At 40.0% G+C, this 19,942-nt stretch overlaps 1 protein-coding gene across 5 annotated transcripts in view; it reads left to right on the forward strand.

Moving 5' to 3' along the window:
- Nucleotides 1–19,942, forward strand: part of LOC110988484 (uncharacterized) — a 65,830-nt gene that overhangs the window by 42,592 nt on the left and 3,296 nt on the right. For 4 of the 5 annotated variants that reach the window (XM_087137650.1, XM_087137652.1, XM_087137651.1 and 1 more), the window contains 3 exons: nt 783–869; nt 16,208–16,246; nt 18,614–18,730. In XM_087137650.1, the coding sequence (XP_086993776.1) occupies nt 783–869; nt 16,208–16,246; nt 18,614–18,730 (243 nt within the window). The remainder of the gene's footprint in view (nt 1–782; nt 870–16,207; nt 16,247–18,613; nt 18,731–19,942) is intronic. The other variant, XM_087137653.1, reaches the window with a different exon arrangement.

The following is a 19,942-nucleotide window of genomic DNA, read 5'->3' on the forward strand; positions in this document are numbered from 1 at the left end:
TGTGTTGGCTGTTGGAAAGGTCTAGTAACTTGTTATCCAACTAGTAGTGATGTGTTACCCAACTCTGTTATCAAACGGGCAAGAAGGGATTATGCAATTGCAACTTTTGTGAAACACAACACGTGTTAAATCATTATCAAAGCTGTTTTATTGGGGGAAAAATCAGTGCTGTGTGTTGGTGCATCCATGTCATGTGATTCTTTTTTCCCTTTCATGGGTTGCTTTGAAATCCACTTGGATACCTCAGGGAAGTTTCTTTTCTTACAAAGAGTAGCACATTGGCTTCCTGCACGGTGGAAGATTTTGGAGGAATAAAGAAGGTTTCAAGAAAAAAATGCGAAAGGAATTTAGGTTTAAAAGTATAGAATGTTTCAAATATTAATGTTCCAGTGTTGACATCTGCAAGTCATGTCTGGGCTGTGAAAAGTTAAAAAGAATGTTTTTGTGATGGAAACTGAAATAGTGAGTTGGAAGTCGTGAGAGCTGCTTTTGAATTTGCCTTTAAAAGAATCTTACATTATGTAAATGTCTGTTTTCAACAGGATACCAAGCTGAGCCCTGAAATCTAAAGAAGGGGCTCAGTTTGCTCTTTCTGATGAAAATTTAAACATACCCCCCCCCAAAAAAAACAAACAAACTTGGCTTTATGAGCCATTTTGAGGGACCTGGTGACACTTTATGGAGCTTTGGTTAACAGCACAGGCAGCAGCTTTGTAGAAAGTGTCCAGCTACAATTTTGAATTTGACAATGTGATTTCTTTGGGGTACCGGTATCTCTCCAGCTCCTGTGTTGAACCCTTGTCAGAGTAACCCCTGCCGTTCCAATGAAAACTGCTTCTACAGTGCCACCGACTTCATCTGCGTACCGGGTAAGTATAGATGCTTCTTTTCAGTTTATATTGCTGCTGCCACTGTGATTTTTTTTCCCAGATCCACAAAGGAGCTAATGGGGGCCCAGACCCCACCTAAAGGAGCAGGCTTTTTGAAATGAAATGAAAGAGGTGCGATTTTAAAGGAAAATGTTACCTCCCTTTCCAAAGTGTGTAACAAGCCCGCAAATTTAGCTTCATCCCTTAGAAAGACTGTGAAAGGTTACATAAAGTCACAAATCTTTTGTCAGTCATTTTTGTTTTTGTCTTTGTAGTTTTTCAAATACACATTTGGTACATGTTTATTTGCTGCTGCACCTACGGGTTCTGGGGTATTGCTGGTGAAGCATTGTCATGCAAGTGGTTCTGTGTAATGGCTGTGCAGTGTATTTATAGAATGGATAGCCCTATAATGGGCATTTGCGTCAGTGTGTCATTGTGAGTTTCTTAATGATAAGGAAGCAAGCAATGTGCATATGATGCTGCGTTATGTTACTGCAAACACGTACAATAAGCATTAGTACATGTTTCAGCATTCCTTTTTCTTCCCTGGATTACATGCTGCTCCACGCACAACGTTTGACCGAGCTGACTTGTCTGATGCCTCAAGCTAAAGGCATTGAAACTGTTAGGGCATTTCGGGGTTATTGATCCGAACCCCATATAGTGTTGTGTCAGATCAGTAAAGGTTTTGCAATGAAAGATCCCCCCCTCGTTCTGGCTTGAGATCAGAATCATTCAAGCACGCCACTTCTCTTTTGGTGTGTGTCCCGAAGCATTTTCACTTCTCTCGTGTCGAATTGGAAAGTTGACTGATTTCATAACAGTTATGGAAAAAGGTTGTGTAACAGCAGATGCGTTGCAAAACATGTTATCTTTGCCTTGCAAAAATTACTATTTTCATAACAAGTATCACTTTAATCTATTATGAAGTCCCTTTTTTTCATGGAAGTCTGAGATTTACATGTAGGGTCCATCAGACATCATGAAAATTTGTGATGTGTCGTAGGAAGTTTGATCACAAATAATTTTAGCTGAGCCTCAGTTGTGTATTCTCCACTAAAACGTATAACATATCCAGCTTTATATCTGAGATTGAAAGTGGCATCAGTTCGTAAATGGCACTGTGATATCATGTTGGTAATAACGTCAGAAAGCCTGTATGTTTTGGTTGTTTTTTTTTTAGATAGAAATTTCAATTAAATTGATCAAACAGCCAATTTGTTGGTTTTCCAAATTTCACGTAAGGCCTAATCACCAATGATTGTGAAAGTAAAGGATTTTTACCATCCACGTCATCCAGTGGTGTACATCTATTTTAATTGCATCCTGTGTCTGTCACCTCCCTCCACCGTATCTTGCTTACAATGCTTAAACAGAGATTTTCCACCTCTGGAAAGAAAGCTTTCCTTTTCACAAGGTGTTTTTGAATGAAAAGGGCAAATGCAATCAATTAATGGAGCAACTGAACTGAATTCAAGATAGCCTAGCAGTTTGGAAGTGACTAGATACTAATTTGCAGTACCCACTGCTACATCTGACCTGGACCGGCTAGCCGACCCCAGCAAACTCGGTTAAACACTAGTAGGCAGGAGGTCTTGGGCTCGAGCCCCACCCGAGTAAGCTTTTTTCACAAGTTCTCAGAGAAGCTCCTAGTATACAGTGTTTCTGAATGTATACATCAGTGATAAAAGCAAAACTACCTGTTTGCCGACAAAGCCATAAACAATCATTAAATCACTGGTGAACAGTCTGATATGCTGTGATGGTGATATTGAATGAGACGTTTTTTTGTAGCTCAGTTGATTCCTCTGGTTGCATCAGTTTTAAAGGAAAGTAGAAAACACCTGTAACAAACAGATGTCATCTGAACTTTCAATGATAAACCTACAAGTATATTTACGTACTGGCTAGGTGAAAACAAATTCCAGTTTTTCTTCTTTTTTACTTGAGACAAAAGTTTTCAAACGTCACTGGAAATCTTTGGGTTGATCTATATTTTGATCACAGCAGAATCTCAAAGCCAAACAGAATTTTTACTCAAAGGCACGTCCAAGAAAAAATGTTGTTTACATCAGGCACTGGACTTTGCAGTGTTGTAGATTTAAGGTGACTACAATCGGTGAGCAACTTTCGGAAACTTGTTTCCATTTTTTTCACCATCGACTTGTGATTGATTAGATTGCAGTACCGAGAAATGTATCAGATTGTGGTGGTTGGTGGCTGAACTGCATGTACGATTCAAGATACATTGCCTGGTGCAGTTGCATTGAATGAATTCCATAAGCAATCCGTCAGCATTGCTGAGACTAATCCCCTTCTTTAATTAACAGGTGCTAGTACAGTGGATTCAGGTCCATGTTTATTTCCGTACTATCAAGTAGTTGAATACTCATGGAGAAAAAAAATTTAATGGAATTTATTTATAATAGTATGGGGGCGGTTAGACAAGAAGTGGAAGTTTGTAATGGGTCAACCCCCCGCAGAGAAAATGCACATAGTTTGTACAATTTACAATTAAGATAAAAAGATGTAGTAAAATTCACACCCATTTCTCCAAAACGAAACCATAGGAATGTTTATCTGACTTGATGATGTGATGGCAGGTCCTGTCACAGTAAAATTGGGTGTGCATTGTGGCATTTTCCAAGGTGAAAGGATTAGGTTGAGCATTAAAGTTTTTCCTGACTTCGTAACTGGAACTCTTGGATATTACAATTAACATTTCATTCCACTACTGCACAGTACGTAGTTGTCGGACTTCACTTTCAGGCAGTCTCCCGACGACGGACGGAGCATGCTGTCCGAAACGTTGAGTACCACCGGTTCTTTTCAGGATCCCACATACTCAAAAAAGAGATATAACTATAACTAGCAACATTTATATGCATGCAGATTACAGCGTACACATTATTTCTGTTACACACACTACGCTCTCAGTCCATAGCAAGCATGCAATGACTATTCACATTACATGCATTGTACATAGCGGCAAAAAGTCTATATAGAAGCGACCAACTCCATCCAGCGGTCAGCATCGATCATTCCAGAGTGGGCCGCTCTGGAGTAACAACTCCTTGACCGTTCGTGAGCATATAGCTCTGCCATGAATAACCTATCTGTCACTCCCAAATAAACAGCATACATTTGGACCAGTTGTACTCGGATTAGTGTTCCTATCATGAACATCCCATACAGAAGTATCCGATTTGATCAAGTTGCTTATTGTAAATATGGAGACGATGTAAATAATTCTTCAGAATAAATTAGTAGTGTGTGTAAGTCAATCCAGTGACCCTCTACTTGTATCGTTATTTTTGATAATGGTTGTCTACCCTGAGAGAGACGTTACAGAACCATAAAATCTTGCAAATGGCCAAGAACCACTAATCATGCATGGGTGGTACTTGTTACCTTGCTCTGTTTAGTTAACTTACATTTCACAGTCAGTTTCTGAACCGCTCTGTTCTGCTCTGTTGTTATTTATTTGTCCAATAAAAGATTGAGCTGCTTTTCAGCGGGGTGCTTTCATGACTGTTGTTTGTCTGGGAAAATTTTGAAGCACTTTCTCAACAAATGTCTGTCCTGCCCCATGTGCGGGCTTCTTGCTACCCTAGGCTCTTATGGTTGAACGATAAATTCAGCTGTCCCTTGTGCAAATTGTTCCCCTCTGTTACTCACGTGTCAGCAGCAAACTTAAAGTTAAGTCAGCAGCTTAGCTGCTTGTATTTTTCATTGCTATGGAGACAGGGAATTGTTAACCATTACTGGCAAGGTTGTGGCATGTTCAGGCATTGGTGTCACTCTGGTCTTGATGCCATGTGCAGACTTTTTCTCTTGAAAGTTGCCTTGAACTTGAGATTGTGCTGACATTTGAAAACGATGCAAACAACAATGAAACAAGACCAGTATTATGCTATGGGTTCACACATGTCCACTGGACTGTCAGCAAGAAGTAAGTTTCCTAAGTTTTGATTTTGGTTTTTTTTCACTTTGCTGCTGTAACTTCAAAATGCCCAGCAATGAAAGAAACACACATCTGTGTAAAGAAATTAGTTGTGGCATGGCAGTTGTGTGCCTGACTGGACAGTGGTATGATTTCTGTCCAGGGTGGACACTTGCAAGTCTGAGAAAAGCTTCACGGTCAATACTGAGAAGTATTGAAATTTGTAGGAATCGGCTCAGTGAGGATGGTTCCAACCATTTGTTGCGTGCGAGGTTCAAAATGTTACAACTGCCAGAGGAACCCTAGATGTGAGTTTTTGTTTTTGGCTTTTTTTTAATTAAAACAATTCTGTGATCCACACATGCATTTTCACATTTTTTTGAGTACAATCAATCATAAGCTGAAAAACAAGTTACAAGCTTCCTGTCTTTATCTACCCAAAAGTTTGGTAGGGGATATTTTGGGAAAATGTGAAATTGGAAATAAAGGGAAAAAAGTGTCAATTCTGGATTGAATGTGGTGTAAAAAAGGTCAAGAGGATTAAGCATGCAACTGCAATCCTGGACAAATCTCGGGCCTCCAACCCCCAAACTCCCTTTCAGTGTTGGGTCTATGCGCACAGTCTGCGCTCCGACTGGGCATGACAACATTGACCATGGAGTGGAGGGAGGGGTCTGGAGAGTGTACGGCTTTTACCAAGTGTCCCAACAATTTCGTCCAGGATTGAAGTACTGTTTGAAGTGTTGTTCATTTCATTTGAAATCAATATCACCTCGCCTCTCTTGCTGACATTGTCAAAGTGCCAAAAATGAAAACAGAGACCAAGATAATAACAGTTCTACTTAAACTCACCCTTTTTTAAGACGCCAGGGAATAGGAAGTAGAACTTTGTGGGCCTGAGAGTAAAACTTCAGTCTGAATGGGTCATTATTTTTGTGCATCATTTTCAGGATTGTCATTGTTTGCTGTGAATGGAAACATGTATCATTCTACCTTCAGTGATGACAATATGTTTTTAGATTGTTAATAAAAGATTCGATATTAGATAGGAAACAAACTTATTTTAAAGTGTAGAGCAATGTTCTAAATTTCAAATTCGTCTCTGGCTCCCTTGCATCAAAAATATGAAAGAATACTGTTTAATATCTAGAGTTGTACATGTACCTCATGCACCTCCCCCCCCAAAAAAAGCATTTCATGTTTTCCATCCCATCTTCTCTGCTGGCACCCCTTCAGTGTGAACTGGAACCTTGCCCCTTATACACTAGCAACGGCAGTGCCAAATCACCAAACTCGTATGCAAATGGCGGCGGTGACCCGATGGAGGACACAGACTGTGGGTCCTACTGTCAGGTCTCATTGACTGCACTGGAATGCGGTGCTGTTAGTGTATTAAGGCCACAGAATCGGCATTCACGGTCTGTCTGCTGCGGGCCATAATTGGCATTGCCGGTGTTTTGCATACGTGCAAGGGTTGAGTAGCTAAGAAGACCAGCTGAAGAGGGGTTGGAATGCAGTACCTGCAGGCTACGAATTTCTTTCTTTCAACTTAACTCGGTTGTACATGTACTGCTGTTGGTTTGAATATGAAATTGTGAACTTCCAAAAAGTGAGCATGGCAATCAGAAATGGATATACATGTACATGTATGTTTTGAGATGTATTAACTTAAAGATTTGTGAGAATTCTAAGGGAAAGTTAGAGGAAAAAGGGAGTTGTTAGAAGCTCTAGTAATAGCAGTCACCATTCTGTCCTTGGTCCGGTGTTGAGGGCAGAGAGCTTTATCCATTTCCCCACCTTTTGTGTTAATCACCTTGGCTACTTGTACATGTAGGTACTCAACCAAGCTCTGAACTGACACCGTACTGTTATTTGTATACATGTATCTGGATCCAGTTCACTGCAATACTTACCTTGAAGGAGACCAGTCATCTTGTTGTTTGTCTCCCTCTATATGTATGAAACAACCTCCCCAACTGTGTTGTTCCCGCCTACCTTGACTGGAATGAATGGCAGGTTTGTGAGGAATTTCAAAGCTATGGGACTTTCTTTATTTGTGTTTAAGCCTCAAGGACAGAGAGAGTTGCCCTGGTGTCAGTCAGTGAAGGGAAGGTCTAACCAAATCCGCCTCATCCAACCATAGATGATCCAACTAATCACCTGTGTTAAAAAACAAGGCTTTTAAAGAAAACTGCCACATTTAAAGCCTGCGAGTAAGACATCACAGGCATTTGAATTTATTTATGTAACAGCTTTTATTTATGTCACAGCTTCAGCGTATTATGTGGGCACAAAAGGACGAAGACAGAAAGTCAAGCTGGCTTGCTTAGTGCACTGGATAAGGAAAAAGATAAGCATTGAGGATGTCCGTAGTTCAAATCCTAGAGGTAACTTTTTTCCCAAGGTTTTTTTTTTTTTTCATCATTTCCAATCTGGTTCCTGTTGGAAAGATCCTTTTTGAAAAGTTCATTTACTGCCTAAATTTGTAACCTTGAATTATTTTTATTTTAAAGCCCCCATAATCACTCACTTCAAGGTGTTCTAGACTTGAGCCCTCCGTGTATTGGCTCGGCAGCCATGTCACATCATGTGTTGATATATTACCAGCGGACTTCAAGGTACCATGCAATTTTGCTTTGAAAGCCTCTTATTATTATTATTATTGTGTATTTGAACTCTCCCGTCACAGCCCAGAGGCTGAATTGTGGGCCATTTTACACTCATAAAAAAATTACCAATAATTGCTAAAAAATAAAAAAAAATCTTACAGAAAAAATTTGCTCAGATAAAACTGCTAGTTAGAAAAATTCTAAAAATTTTAAACAAAACCAAGTTCTTTAAAATGTCACTATTACAAACAAAAACAATTAAAATAGGACACAAAAAATTACAAGTATTTCTCATTCAGTAGTTTAACCAGAGAAGGAATTGAACTGGATTGTATCTATTACTTCGGCATCTCGGGATTGACAAAGTGTTGGCATTAGGTCAATTATTGGACCTCGTTGGTGAAAGCCAATCAGGATGAGAAATAAGATTAACAAACAAAGTTTTATTGACAAACAGCAGCGGAAGGTCAGTGCATTTTGAAAGTCACAGTAACGGTTGTGGGTACTAAAACTAGAAACCAAATTATCTGTTACAGCTTGCCATTTCTAGCAGAGTGTTTTTCATTCCCCCGCCCCTGCCCCCGCCTCCACCCCTGCCCCCGCCCCCGCCCGGTCCATGGGTTGTAAAATACTGTCATGATAAGAAATTGCCTTCGCCAAAATACCGTAAGACAGTTTATTTTGGTGCGCTTTGGTTCATAGTTGGTCTGTCATGGACGTATTCACATTCACTATTATTGAATGCCCTTTATCAAGTTGAAATTACACAGGCCGTCTTGAGATGGAGGATCACTGGAGGAGGGTACTGTTCTGTTACAAAGCAGTAGCCACAGAGTTTTCCTCGAAAATAAAACTGGTTGACATTTGTCATGTAATTAGATATCAGTTACATTCTTGAACCTAATGCTTTATACCATTCCATTTTGTCTTACAATCATAATAGGTGAGCGATTGAAGTAGTGACTTTTGTTGTTCTCTGTCCGTTTCTCCACCCCCGTCTTTTCACCCAAGATTTACACCTGTTCTACTGTTCACCTGTTCACCTTTACAAAACACAACCAGTAATAAGTACATACAATTCTAGGACAGCACAAACAGAAGGTTCTTACTCCTCTTTCTTTCTTGAGTGGCTCAAACTAAAAAAAAGTGAGGTCAGTGTAGTGTTTATTGAGTTTTCATTTGTCCAAAGAAACCACAGATGCCCTCGTTGCAAAAAAGAAAAAAAAATCAGGTGATTTTTTTTGTCACCCTAGAAGTTTCTAAGTTATGCAGGCACATTGTGTTAAGAGCCCCTTTGAAGCCAATGATCCGTGATTCCCCTTTGTTGAAGGGTCAGAAATATCTTTTAATCTCTCAAAAGATCCAGTCAGTTTGGAGGACCACTTGTAAGAGTGCAAATGATTTTTTTTTCTTTACAAGGAGGCTGTACTTTTTAGGCTCATGGCCACAGCTGTGCTGGCTTTGCTTGTTTGTTGATTTGTTGTTTTGTTGTGTTTTTAAAAGCAGATTTTGTTAACAGTGCTGATTCTGTGTGCAATGTTCTTTGGCATTATGATTAATCAATATGAGGTGTTGAGGATTCCCTGGAGTTGTTTTGCACTGGAGTTTGAACATAATTATGTGCAGTAAATACGGGTCGGGGGGGTGCAAATGCAGCATTTCTCATTCAGGGTATGAATATTGACTTGGGTAGCAATAGAATCGTTGAACAGTTCCGTAGTTTGTGATGGATCCCTGTTGAAATGGAGGTCATGGAGGGTGCTTCCCCTCCCCCCCCCAAAATGTAAAAATAAATGGTGGTAGGAGAAGAGGAAAAGCACGAGAAATGAACAAAAAGCACCAAGCTGTCTTATTCACAAGTCAGCCACATTGAATTGAAAGCGGGGTTAACTTTTTTTCATTTTGGGAACCTGAGAATAAAATTAGAGCAGCGAATTCAACTTTATTCCAACTTACTGTCATTTAAGCTGATGAATGATTCAAATTTTATGATTAGTTATATCTAAACGTTTTAAGCCACATTTTGAAAACAAAAAACCGAAGTGATGCATGGAACACGAAATAGTCTGGCAACACCCCATTGAACAGATTACATTGAATAAGATAGATTCGGGAAACACTCTCAAAAATGACTTCCCTGTGGATAAGGCCCATCTGCGCGAAAGTACATCATTATAACAGCTTTGAGAGTTTGCTGCTTGGGAGCCCTTCCCATCCCCTCGTCCCCCTCCCCAAAGAAGAATCCTTGCCACAGCCATGCCTGTGGAATAATATTGGCCTCCTCTATCGTTCTGCCATTTCCTGTCACGTGCACTGATCTCAAGCCGATATTGTTGAGGTCGTTAGCAATTGTTCTGTTTCACAATTGATATCCTGGTCCATTTTTATTTGTTGTACCACCCGAAACCTTCCTTGCAGATTCTGTTAAACTTTCTGAGGAGAAAGTACAACTTTCCTCAAGTAGCCAATGAGAATTTGGTTAAACACGTTTATTAAATCCAGCCATGCCCACATGTCCAGTGGCCGAATTGTGATGGACAGTTCTTCCTCTCTGGATTTTGGTGTTGTTTTTATACAGTTGGCCGGAATATGCACGTGTAGCGGATTTTTTTTCAGCAATTTGTTTCAGTTTGTGTTTGAGCAAATAGCGCCCTTTGTTTTGATGCAACGCTGAATTCCCATCCTGATTAAAACTGTATCAGTACAAAAATGTTGAGTAATTTCGTTGATTCCCAAAGTGCAAGATTCTTATCAGTAAAGTTATTTCCATCAAAAGTGGTACCTGGCATCTTGTAGTTCATTTTTGTCAGGCTGGGCCACAAATTCAGGAGTGAGATTTGTCAGGATTTTTACCTGATTTCAGGATTTTTTAAACAGCCTCTCTTGAAACATGGAAAATTCAGAGTTTACTATTAAGGTGTTTTTACTTGTAGAAGTTGACATACCGTACAAGAACTGGGTATTTTAAGGCACCCATGACCCCCCTAAACTGCTACGGGCCCTTAAAACTTCTGATAATTACTTTGTGGATATTTCATTTTCCTGTAACCTCACCCCTGATCTTTTCATTTTTGATTGAATAGGCCTACGTGATCAATAAGATTTTTAGCCATTATGTATATTTTGTCAATTACTGTTTGACTGGGGATCGTCGTGTCTGTGTCAGGCGTCTTTGACGGTGCAATCACAGTTCTGCAGGCATTGGACTGTATTAAACAGTAAGGTTTACTTTAAACTCTCTAACAACATGGATGTAGGCCTATGCATATCTGGATGACTTCATCTTCAGGCAGTTGAATCACACCGATAGCTTTGGCTGTATGATAACGCATATTTGTCTCATTCCTCATAGCCACACACCCCTGTGTGCTGGGGGTGCAGAAATGTTCGAATTAGATACCGGAAGATCCACTAGGGACCTCATTCCTGATGGATTATGCACCCGCATGACTACATTGTGAGCAATCTTCCCACCCCCACCGAAAAAAAGTGAGATTAAATCGCTATCGGTGCCTGTTTTGAGGTTCAGTGTTTTAGGGCACCCCATCCCAAAGTGCCGAATGAAGTGCAGGTTCATTTGTTTGGGGGTATGTAAGGTGCTGAGGGTGAACAGATATAATAGAGAGACCATAACCAGTGTGTATTCAAATGCAAATCTACCTGTGAAGCAGTCAGAGTCATGTACTATAAGGACCGGTGCCAGCCAAGCATGAGACCACAGGCACACTCTGGAGCCATGCCCTTGTGACGTAAGTCTGGTTTCATGACCCACCGATTCCCAAAAAAAAAAATGATTTGGTGCCTTGTGAAACGGGAGTGTGTATTGTTACACCTATCCTATTATGATTGCAGGAACAATGGTCTGAAGTTGGCATTCCGTCTTGTGTCAGAACATGTGTGACTCATTGGCCAGCATCCAGCCGTAGCAAAGCAAAATCAAACCAAACCAGATTACCAAGAACATGCACATAATGTAATTTGGGTGCATACAAATTAGTAATTTGGCCAATTAAAAATATGTTCTGGTTACTCATCAAACACCGCCCTAATGAAAGGGGGGGGTATTTATATAGTGATTGTTGTTTCAACTCAAAGTGTATTCCGAAACTGTGGGTCACAGTTTTCGAAGAAGCAGTAAATAAAAGTACATTGGCACCCTGTATGAGGCTTTCAGCACCCCCATTTATTTTAATTCAGTTTTATAAATAGAGGAACAGGAAGTAAAATTTCAGTTTTGTTTCAAGCAGCCCTCTGCTGGGATCAACATGTCAGCCCCAGCTCTCACTCGTACATGCTGACATTCTAGTTCCAGAATATTTCTTAGATAGTCTTTCTCTGGTCCCTGTTTAAATAAAAATTGAAGAGCTTTTGTGAAAGCTTTGTGTCCCATTTCATTTCACATTAAAAAGTAAAATTCAATGAATTTGAATATGAAAATGAATAAAAATCCATCAAAAATTGCAAAGCCCCAAAAGATATTCCAGTGGCACAAACTGGGGCATGAAACCACAATTCCAGTGAAACCATCTTGTACCTAGAGCAATACCTGGTAAAAAAATATGAGATGGCTAAACGTTGATGCCACTTATTCATAAACAGAGACATATCTTTGTGTTTGCTCATCAGAAACCAATTACATCGGTCACAGCCATGAGAAGTTGCCGCAATGCTGCTTTTGGCATGGCTTTTCCCCGGTCCCAGCCAAGTGGGACCATCAGTGACCCTATGACATTTGCTGGTCCCTGCCCATTTTGCCGTATGATGAGTAACAACACCGGATGCTTTTTCCTGGGTGTGTTGTTGCTCTTCAAAATGGCACGGGTTTTGCTCTGCCTTTGGTATACAAACCACACCTTGCTTTGTAGCTGATGAGGTCACTCCCTGTTGGGCATTCCACCCCGTAGATCAGTTTGATTCAGAATTTTATCACTCTGTAATCATGTTCTATTTGTTGAAAGGGAGAAGAGGGTGTTTCCATAAAATGGCACTCAATTTGTTTCCCAAAGGAAGTAGGGAACTACAAAACAGACCTGTTAACCTGTTCAATACATCATATTTTTTACAGTGTGCCCAACAAATAAAACAATTTGGCCCCACCCCAAAAATGTTTGGTTCTGGATCCTTGTTCCCTTTCAAATGAGAGACCCACATACATGTAGTGTGTGCCTGGATGCCTTTTATTTACAAATACTGGGCAGTGTGGTTTTGGCCTTTTCTGTTTGCTTTTTTTTAAGCAGACAAAATCAACCAAAGTAACCCCCACAGACACAAAAAAGGGAGGACTTTTACAAGAACTAGGCCCAGGCAGTTTTTGTTTGTCTGCTTATTTTGTCACTCTTGGAACAATTTTGCTTTAACCCTAGGCAAGGAACAAGAACCAGAGATAGATAATATAAATTTTTCTTCACTTCAAAATTGAACTGTAATCTGTCATTTTGAAGTTTCCATGGAAGACATTCACACAATTCCCATGAATTAATTAGGTTTTGTTTCACTTCATAATATCAAATTATTGGCAGTTCAAGCGTATGTTTGCTCATAAGTCATTTTTTGTAAATGCCACCCATGACTATTAACAAAAAAGTGTAATATCTTAAGCCTTAAGAACTTTTGAGATGCCATTATTTAGTGGCTGTTGAGTGGAAGGCAAGCCAAACAATGGACTATGTCTTTTGTACCATTCTGCTTCATGCTCGTACTCTTGTGCACACAAGCAAAGTTACCCTGCAACCTTTGCCAAAACCAAATATCAGGTTGCACCGAAACTCTATTTAAGTATAAAGAAATCCTCTGCCAGACAAACACAGAAATGAAAGATGTGTATGTGAAGAGGTAATACCCCCCACAGTTGCACGGTTGCACTCATTTCTTTCCTCGAGATTTACTGAACTTTGTAAGCATGGGGAAACGTTTCCAATTCCAACGGCAGCCAAGCTTACATAAGAAAAGGTCATGAACGTGACTGGGTCTCATTGAGGGAAGGCATTATCCGACACGGGTCACTAGATACCAGGCTGTTAGGCTCCCGCCTAATGTGAGCTGGAAATATTGTTACCACTGGAATAGCATCATTGACTTTCCATAAATATGCTTTCTGCTGGCATTGTAACGATGTAAACAAGCACACCATCATAAGATTTAGGAATTAACTTCTTGAAAAACTTAGATTTTTGGAGCTTTAGTTATGTTGGAATTCAGGCGTGAAAACATCGGAATGCAGCAAATGAAATAGGGTGAAATATGTACGAATTTCGGAAGTACAGTACAGCAAAGAAATGATTGAGTACCCCTCTAACTAAATGGCCAAATTTCTAAATAACTACCTGGTTTAAGTCATGGACTATTTATGAATTGATTTCTTGAAAAATTTCGATTTTTGAAGCTTTAGTAATGTTGGATTTCAGACAGGAAAAACGTCGGAATGCAGCAAATTAGATAGGGTGAAATATGTACAAATTTCAGAAGTTAAGTTTAGAGAAGCGAAATGACTCAATCCCTCTCAATAAGCCAGTGTGCCTTAGTTTCTTTAGTTTTTTTTGTGTATGTCATGTGTTCAAAAGTTCATTTTTAGTTGTTACTACTGTAGTGATTCCATTCCTTACTGGCACATTTAAATCTGCTTCAATACAAGTTTTACTTAATCAAGTTAAAGACTTTCTTCTTTTTTTTTTCAATTCCAAAAGTTTTCCTTTGGGTAGTCGTGTTTAAAGCTAGTATTTTGAATCCCAATACACTGTGCGCCATACATCAAGCCAACAATAACTGGATGTGTCAAGGATATTTGTACAAATCTCGGGCATGGTTTCATTGGTTTGATGTATTCACAAAGCTCAGGTATGCAAACTCAGTCATGGTTAGATATCTTCATCAGGACAATCAAACACAGCCATCGAAAGTTATCCAGTGAAGTGGACTTCCATTTATTCAAGATTCCTTGTAGTCGTAATCTTCTGGAAGCACATGTGCAGGATTTTCAAATAATATTGTACATGTGAAAATTTCAGTCACATAGGTGCGCTTTTCTTTCAACCTCATTTCCAGTCTGTGTTTATTGTACTTTTTTTTTTTTTCCGGCCTCAGAGCAGTGTACAGTATATAAGGTCAGTTTTTTTGGGTGCGCCTGAACAGCTTATGGGGCACTTTGAAGTCTTTTTGTTCCTGCTGGACGATTCCATTAGGCTTGTCCTGATTTTTAGATGACCTCTGTGAGAGTTGTCCAAAACTACTGGCATTTCTATGCTGTTACCGATTTGTGGATATGGGAGACACACCAGCTTCCGAGAAGGGATATCAAATCTTAGATACCAGTACATGCACATGTATAATTTTTTTGTTGACTGTCAGCATTCAGAAAGCATGGGACGACAATATCCAATTTCCTTTTTATTCACAGGAACTTTGAAAATATGCACAATCTCTTAGTATGGCAGAAAAGGGAGATCATTTTTGACACACCCTGAAATGAGTTTTGTATTCACATTTTCACTGGAATCTCATTTTCTACAAGGAAATAAAATGTAGTACACATCTGGCTTATCTTCAGAGATTCGATGTCGAGGCACTAATTTGTTGAGATATGAGCACGATCATTGCTCCTTTATCTCATAGAGAGTTCATTAAACTCGCTTCATGTTGAAAGGTTCTCAAACAGTTCAGTAGCTCCTGCTATTCTGCACAAACAAAACAATGCATGAAAATACAGAGCGTCATTGACTACTGTGCAAGGTACTTTTGTCCGTGCATGGGACTACGTGACTGAAGTCTCACTGTGTACAATGACTTGTGGGAAAACGTAAATATTGATTTCCCACCATGCACTGATAGTATGCATAATTTGCATATAACTCTAACACTATCATATTTGTATGCCATCTGCTATGGGCCAGCCAAACAATTGTTTTAAGAACAAAACGCTGCAGAATCAAGGATTTTGAATTATACTATTGAGACAAGAGTTAATTGCTTCTGTAACAGGCAAAGAAAGAAGCCGTTGTTAAGATGTTCAGTTACGCAACCCTCACTGGACCCAAATTTGGAGATTTGGGGGTAAAAAAGCTAGCACAACTTTGTCTATTTGCAGTTTCTAGAATGAAAATCTTTGACTGTGACCTTCTGAGATCCTCCCCAATCCATATGGAGGGATATTGTGGGACTTAGTAGGATTGAGGAGGACATCGAGTCGGGGTAAAATCTTTATACTAGCAGGGGAGGAAGGGGGAGGGAGATGATCTCACACCAAAATGGTAGATTTCAAGAGTTTGCTCCATTTGTTCCCCATTTTACAGAGCATCACATTACACTCTAAGTGCTTTTCGTAATACAGGTGAACACCTTAGTGTGTTTGTAATTTGGCAGACTTGTGTTCCTTAACCTGACTTTGAAATTGTGCATGGAAAGAGTCTGCATCATTTGTTCTCTGTATTTCAGTCCTATTGGATACATTTTGGCTTTTGGAAAGGCAAAAATAAATACGCTTAAAATTGGGAAGATTCTTCCCACCCAGCTTTAGGGGATGACCAAATGACCAATCCTCCCCCCCCCCGCCAAAAAGTATCTTGGGGGGAATATATCCTACCCCCCACCCCTGGAGTTTTAACCCCTGTGTAGTGTCCTATGAATGTCCCTCAAATGATTTTACAAAGAAAGTGTCATTTGTCAGGAGTGAGCTGCAACTTGGAACAAGTTGTGTCGGAAAGTTGTTTTCCCTATTTTGTTTCCACACTCCACACATCCCATGAAGTTCTGTGTATTTTGACCACCTGTTGTTGTTTGATATTTTTCAGGACCATTCAGGAAGAAGAGAGAAGTCTTGGACATGAAAGGTAGGACCACATCCTCGACAAAGAAAATCTCCCTTTTGATAGACCAGCAACCATAACTGATCCCCAGCCCAAGGCAAAAAAATGTCTTCAGAAAACCTTACACTGATGGCAGAAATTCATTGGCTAGAAAGCAAGCTCCTGGAAAATGTTCAGGCCAGAGGTGAAAGTTGAAAGCTGGGTCGTGAAGCCAAGGCATTGTAGTCAACTGTACAAATATGCTTTAATATCTGATTAACTATTTGACCAGCAGAACTTGCATAAAACACCAGTCCATTTTATTCAGTTCCTTTTGAGCTGTTAGGAAATCAGCCATCTTTGAACAATTTTTATCTTTTAAAAGGGTGTAAGGCTGTAGGCAGTTTAGCTGTGAGCCTGTCACAGGCTCATGCATGACTGCCTGTACAGCCACGGCTTTGCCCCAAGAACGGAATAGGATTTACAATGTTCTGCAGCCCGCTTCAGCTTTACTAAAAAATAAGTTTGGCTCACTCGAGCATTATCAAAGACAGGAGAGCTTGTGCACAAAAGGCCTGAATGATTTTAGGGTTCAAAAGGGCAATGCGTACACGGATATCATGACGTTGTGTTACAGAATTTATGGAGTGGTGACAACACATCTAAGTTCCAAGAAAAGTGTGAAAAGCTTTGAAATTTAGTAACACTGGAGTTCCACACCAGAGCACGCCATTGCAGTAAATGGGAGCATATAATGCTGTCTTCAACATAGCAAATATTCTGTCATTAACCAAACATTCAAACATTTGTTTGATTACTTACATGTACACACCTGCACACCAAGCAATTTTTAAGAAAGAATTCCACACAGACACAACCAATTTTTCCCTACAGTGACCTGTTAGTAATCTGAAAGCAATGAAATGTCCCAAAAAGTCAAATTTAGCAGTGAAAACATTGAGGTATTTGCTCAGAAAAACACTTCAAATTTTTCCGACCAGTCTAGGGTTTGTGCACAGGGTATCAAGTGGCATCTGTATAGACCACTTTTATTTTGCCTACAACTTGTATGGGCTGCGACTGCTTGCAGAAATATCACCTTATGGTAGGCTTTCAATTTCACCTCTAACATGTGCAAAATGTACATTCATCTCATTGATTGTTAAACAGGGTTGTATTTTCTTTTAGTAGGTAGGGATATGTGTATTATTATCTGGTGTTCCGATAGCTGTGTGGGATTTTTAACACTCTGTACATTACTGTTTTACTTTGGTACCAGCGGAATCATCTATAGTTTGAGCAGCCACTTGTAGGAAAAACATGAGTGTAACATCAAAAGACCAGACCCTATCCCCTCCCTATTCACTTCTTGTTTGGAGCTGGAAGCTGTATGTATAGCTGCAGTATAAAACCTCACAACCATTGGGAAAACCTTTGCCCCAACAGCTTTCTGTTGTGCAGTCGAGGCGGACAAAAATGACAGGAACAGAGTCGTCAACTGCTCATTTTGCTCTGAGTCCGTTGCAACAGAAGAAACTCAGCCAAATGGCAGTCATGAAGGCTATAGTCGTTGCAGTCTTTTGGCCAAGTGGCACTCTCGTACTGTGGGCGATTTCTCAACAATTTCCTGATTAGCAACCACCAGGCCGTAATATCAATTGCAGTATGCATTATTTTTACAGGCTCATTTTTATACGAATTCTGACCAGTGCACAGGCAACTACAGCTAACGTGTGTAAAATGTGTCCAGAATTTTTTGAACGTTCTGTCAAAAAGCACTTTCAAATATTGAAAAACTAAAATTGTTTGAAACCCAGCACCTCTTTCGGTCTTTCCTTCTGCACTGCTCATTTCATGTGTAACTCTGTGGATGGTTTTGATCGATAGCAGTTTCTTTTTCCCCATATTCTCCATCTGTAGCACAGACAAATGCTTCATGCAACAGTTGAAAAGAGTAGGATAATCTAGGTGCTCCATGTAGGCTACCTTGTTTTTTTTTCAAACTTCATCTTTGTCTTAGACTTCTGTTTCAAGAGATTGGAGCTCCCCCCCAACCTTTGAGGAGTGTGGCTCAACACAGCCAGGGCTGGATAATTATCAATTCGTGTTCATAGGGCTTAAGAATTATTCAGGGCCTACGAAAAATTTGAGAGCCTACCAAGATACCAGTGTTCTTCTTTCTTCAATTTTGGAAAAACTTCAGACTACATGTAAGATATAGCTTTATCTTACAGCTTAGCACCAATGGAAAATGCGAGGCTCTAGAGCCTACACACCAGTGGTTTAAAATTGGTGCTAGTGCCTTTGACTGGATAGGGCTTTTAAATACACCAAGATGGATGGCTCGTGTCTCCAACATAGCCAGAACCGAAAGTGAAGCTGTACCTTCCGATTGATTTCTTTTTCTCACAGATGGTACTGTTGATATCTGTCCATGTAAGAATGGAGGATCCTGCGTGAGAGAAGCATTGCTGGATGGTACGCAGTGCATTTGCCCGGAGGGTTTCACAGGAATTCTTTGCCAGGAAGGTAGGCATCTGTTGCAGATGGAGAAATGTGAACCGTCTCTCCCCTTCCCTCAAAAAGAGACCTTGTTGATACCGGATTGAGGAAAGATAGAGGATTCCCTAAATGCCCTACAAATATGAAAAAAAAAATTTTTTTCAAGTAAAAAGCATGAACTATGAACAGGTGTACAAGTTTTCCATAGCTTTGAAGGGCTTGACTATATAATCATAAAAATATCTTGTCATAAACTTTATACCATAGGTTAGAATAGACATGGGCCATGCTGGGGAGCAAGGTGTGTTTCCCCCTTTCTTAAAAAAAAATGGAAAAATTAAAAAGCGGGAAAAAGAACGCCTTATTAGAAATGGCTTGCCCAAGATCAGTATTCCAGCCATGAACATGGAATAGACATCAGCCGGCATCCAGTTAAAACAACCTCATTAATGCTGTCCCTTTATAACAACCTTCTGAGACCCTACATGTAGTTCATTGAGCATCTTCTCATTCAAGTTGGGCTCATGGGTCAACCCTGGGTCAACTGCTGCAGGGCAAGCCACTTTAATTGCTCAGTACACAGAGCAAGGTTCAGTACAAGGAACATCAGCGTCCAACAAAGGCTGACGTACAACTAGGCTTTCATATACACAAGGCCACCGGATTAGATCGGCCTCTCCCAAGACAACCCAGTTGTGGTCAGTGGTCAGTGATGGGTGATCAATTCTTGCACCGAACTGTGGAAGAAAATCCAGTCTTAGCCAAGTCAACTGTTGGTTTTAAACCATACTATTGTGGTTCACTTCATTGAGTACAAGGCTGCTTGCCCTGCTTTTTTTATAATTTGTGTAGAGTGAAACTTTCATAGTAGCCAGATTTGGCTAAAATGTAATCATGAGTGACCCTGGTATGGCTTCTACCCCTCCCATTGCTACTTTTCTTCCCTGCGTGCAGGGTCGTCTCGATCCAGGGCTAAAGCTCAACATGCTGCTCCTTTTAGATTTTTGATACCCAGAGAAATACAATTGAATCTTTCTACTCCACGTGAATCCTGTGATTTCTTCATCTGTGGATCCATAATCTAATTCATCTATTATTCTCTGAAAATATCTCTTTATTTCATTGATAGTTGCCAATCGCTTCTTTGAGTAGAATTTCCTCAGCATTCTCTTCTCACTACTTCATCAAAAGTCAATATTTTCGACCCATATTAACAAAACAGCAAATCTTGCCATTGCT

This window comes from Acanthaster planci, linkage group LG06 (genome assembly GCF_054643075.1).
Source record: "Acanthaster planci isolate LZ-2023a linkage group LG06, COTS_SCS, whole genome shotgun sequence".
NCBI lineage: Eukaryota > Metazoa > Echinodermata > Asteroidea > Valvatida > Acanthasteridae > Acanthaster > Acanthaster planci.